Source organism: Amphimedon queenslandica, unplaced genomic scaffold (assembly GCF_000090795.2).
Source record: "Amphimedon queenslandica unplaced genomic scaffold, v1.1 AMPQUscaffold_12605, whole genome shotgun sequence".
NCBI lineage: Eukaryota > Metazoa > Porifera > Demospongiae > Haplosclerida > Niphatidae > Amphimedon > Amphimedon queenslandica.
The window spans coordinates 8,824-12,111 of NW_003547159.1; the positions used below are offsets into that span (position 1 = coordinate 8,824).

The 3,288-nt window shown below is 31.8% G+C and overlaps 2 protein-coding genes across 2 annotated transcripts; both read right to left on the bottom strand.

Moving 5' to 3' along the window:
* Nucleotides 1-215: 215 nt before the first annotated feature.
* Nucleotides 216-2,538, bottom strand: LOC109587336 (uncharacterized). Its single transcript, XM_020003578.1, has 5 exons — nt 2,335-2,538; nt 1,878-2,246; nt 1,437-1,772; nt 926-1,246; nt 216-670 (listed from the first exon to the last, which is right to left on the bottom strand). Exons 1-5 carry the CDS (start codon nt 2,471-2,473, stop codon nt 216-218), a joined length of 1,620 nt encoding a protein of 539 aa, XP_019859137.1. The 5' UTR covers nt 2,474-2,538.
* Nucleotides 2,539-2,790: 252 nt separating this feature from the next.
* On the bottom strand, nt 2,791-3,281 carry LOC109587337 (uncharacterized). Its single transcript, XM_020003579.1, has 3 exons — nt 3,122-3,281; nt 2,883-3,079; nt 2,791-2,817 (listed from the first exon to the last, which is right to left on the bottom strand). Exons 1-3 carry the CDS (start codon nt 3,279-3,281, stop codon nt 2,791-2,793), a joined length of 384 nt encoding a protein of 127 aa, XP_019859138.1.
* Between the last annotated feature and the right edge of the window lie 7 nt (nt 3,282-3,288).

Below are 3,288 nucleotides of genomic sequence, written 5' to 3' on the forward strand. Positions count from 1 at the left end.
CTTCCAATCATTGGATCTAACAAATAGAAAAATTAAATCATTAATCAAAATATATAAATTTTACTAAAAGTCATAAGGAAAAAATTCACAATTTTAATAATTTTTCTGAATTATATGCATGTTGTTATGTTGTGTAGTCCAAATTAGATTTTTTAATGAAAATTTTTAAGCTGCTCCATAATGTGCTTGCCAACTGATGAAACATGCTTTTTAACTTACTTATAACATGCTTTGTGGGAAACCCTGATTATAACATACTTACCAGTAACAGTGAAGTTAACATTCATATCATTAGTATCAGAAGTCATAACATATTCATAAGCTGGAGCTGGTACTATAGTAACAATACATGTATATGTTCCTGAATCCTCATTACTGCTCAATGTAGTGAAATTTACAATTGATCTATACTTATTGAAACCTGATCTCATGATAACAGAGCTGATATTAACACGATCTGTATCAGCAAGCATCATTGAATTAAAGTCACTAGCATCTTCGAAATTACTATTACTCATGATCTGTTGATCAGTCATGTTCCAGGTTACATTAACAGTGAATGGTGTATCAACATTAGAATCAACACTGATATCACATGTTAGTATCAGGTTACTGCCGGCTAAGAAATAATTCTTTCTTGATTGACTCACATCAACAGATGGAATGGAAACTAAAATAAATAAATCAAAAACAATTATTGAAAGGAATGAGCACACAATGTAATAAATAACAAGAAGTACACACAAAAATGAAACCTTAAGACATAATTGCATTTGAAAAAATAATTAATGTATTGGTATAGCTTCTAAAAACGGCTACATGTACAATTAAACATAGACACAGATCTACATGTAATAATATTTGCTTCAATACATAACATAAGTGTAAGTACAAACCGGTACTTCATGCATGATAAATTGCCTACTTCCTAATGGTAGGTTTGATGTGTCATTATTCCTTGCTACCATGGATATCTGACTGACATTAATGGATGCTTCACAAGTATACAGACCAGCATCAGAAGTATTGAGAGAAGAGAAGTTCAAATAAAGAGAACTCATTACATTAGATATATTCATAAGAACTGAAGGTACACTAATAACATTGTTAGCTGATCTCTTAGTCCATGTTATTACTGGTGAGACTATGAGTCTATCAACAACTGTCACTATACAATTTAACATGTATTCTTCACCAGGTTCAGCAATACCCATAGACACTATCTCTACTACTGGCACTGGAGAAGCTGTAAAAAAAGACAACAGTGAAGCAAAAAGTAATTCACAATCATTCAAAGTCACAGCCCAATATAATAGCAGGTACTTATATTTACAGTACATCAAGCTATGAAAGCTTTGGTACAATTACACATAAGTATGTAATACATTAGTAGATACAGCATAGATTATACTTGCCAATAATTGTAATAGAAATACTAGCACTAGCTGATGTATTCCTGAGGTATGTGTAACTATTAGGAGCAGTCACTTCAACATTACAAGTATGCATTCCAGTGTCATTAGCATTATCCAATGGATAGAACATTAATGTTGCATTATAATATAATGTATTGATCATATTGAGACTCTCAGTAATAGTAGCATCAGATGAACCCATAGGAACATTAGTACCATCACGTGTCCATTGAGTAATGATAGTCACTGGTATAGTAACTAATGGATCTAACATTATGTCACATTTAATGAAGAATGGTGTCCCAGCATATAATGTATCATCATGTTCCTTTGATATAGTAACAATCACTGGTGGAACTGTAAAATATTAAATAAATAAATATTTTTAATGAGAATCAATCTAAATTTTTTAAAATTAACTATTAAATTTACCACTTACTGTGCAGAATATTTATAACTTACAGTCAACAGTTAAATTAAAGGTATCACTATCCTCTCGATAATCATAAGTAGCAGTGCTAGGATCATTAGTATTATTAAAACCAGTTACATTAAACTCAGCCATACATGTATACATTCCAGCATCTTCAAACCTCACTGGATCCAGTATTAGAGTATAGTTAGTAACTGAACCAGTATCATCTCTTGTGATACTGTATGGTCTATTTAAGTTAGAGAGCATTTCCATGTCTGTATCATTCATTTTAATGAAAGTAATCAATGGTGTTACTACTAATCTCTCAACTGTTGTTATGGTACATGTTATAGTTAGACTCTGACCAACTTCAACGGAACCAACTGATGAGAAATCTACTGTCATTGGAGGAAGACCTGATGGAGAAAGAAAGTATGATAATAATAAAAGATTAATAGAAATACATCTATAACATCTATAAGTACACGTATTTTTGTAACTTACTTTCAACAGTAACATCAAGGGTAGTATCAGTAGGTTGACTTGAAGCTATTAATGAGTTACCAGAATTGATGATCATTTGACAGGTATATGTTCCTCCATCATTATTAAGACCAGTATCAATAGGTTGAAACAATAGCATGCTTACAAGACTGTTACCAGTTGGAGGTATCACTTGACGTCTTACTTCATTAGTTGGTATTACATTACCACTAGAATCAGTCCATACTACACCAGCAGTTACTGGTGTATCCACTATTGTAGTGTTTACTATAGCTGTACAGGTTAGTAAGTAACTTGTACTCTCATATATTGGACCAGTTGGAGGATCAGCAACTATTGATACACTGGGAGGAGGTACTATAAAAGAGGAATATTGCTTTAGATAAATTAAATAATGAGTAGTACTAACTTTGAACAGTTAAATCTTTGTTAGTACGATCTACAGTACCAAATACGCTAATTGCTACTTGACAGTAATATTGTCTAGCATCAGGTGTCTTCACTGGATCAAGTGTAAGTACACTGGTGAATATATTTCCATTTCTAACAACAGGTACTAGTGTAGCATCATTGTTTTCACTAGTCACAGCTTGAGATGCTTCTAAATCATAAGTCCATCTGACATTAGTAAGATTTTCAACAAAATTAGGAGGTCCAACTATAACACAAGATAAATTGAATACATCACCAGCAACAGGAACAGAAGGAATATTGATACTTATATCAACATGATTGATATCAAACCCTATCAAAATGCAATTAAAAATAATAATTTTAATTTACTTACTTGCTACAGTTAATGTAACTGCACTGCTATTATCATTCCCTGTTAATATAAAAGGAGTATTAGGAGTCACACTAACTGAACAATTATAACTAGCACCATTATCAACTTCATCTCTTAAACTATTAATACGTAACACACCAGTGTACTCATTATTAGTCATAACTGGA

Coding starts and splice junctions, on each gene's coding strand:
- LOC109587336 (XM_020003578.1), bottom strand. CDS start 2,473: ATGCTATTGTTTCAACCTATTGATACTGGTCTTAATAATGATGGAGGA. Junction 1,773..1,877: donor CTTTAATTTAACTGTTGACT/GTAAGTTATAAA, acceptor AATATTTTACAG/TTCCACCAGTGATTGTTACT. Junction 1,247..1,436: donor GAATACATCAGCTAGTGCTA/GTATTTCTATTA, acceptor CTTTTTTTACAG/CTTCTCCAGTGCCAGTAGTA.
- LOC109587337 (XM_020003579.1), bottom strand. CDS start 3,281: ATGACTAATAATGAGTACACTGGTGTGTTACGTATTAATAGTTTAAGA. Junction 3,080..3,121: donor AGTTACATTAACTGTAGCAA/GTAAGTAAATTA, acceptor GCATTTTGATAG/GGTTTGATATCAATCATGTT. Junction 2,818..2,882: donor ATGCTACACTAGTACCTGTT/GTTAGAAATGGA, acceptor ACCTGATGCTAG/ACAATATTACTGTCAAGTAG.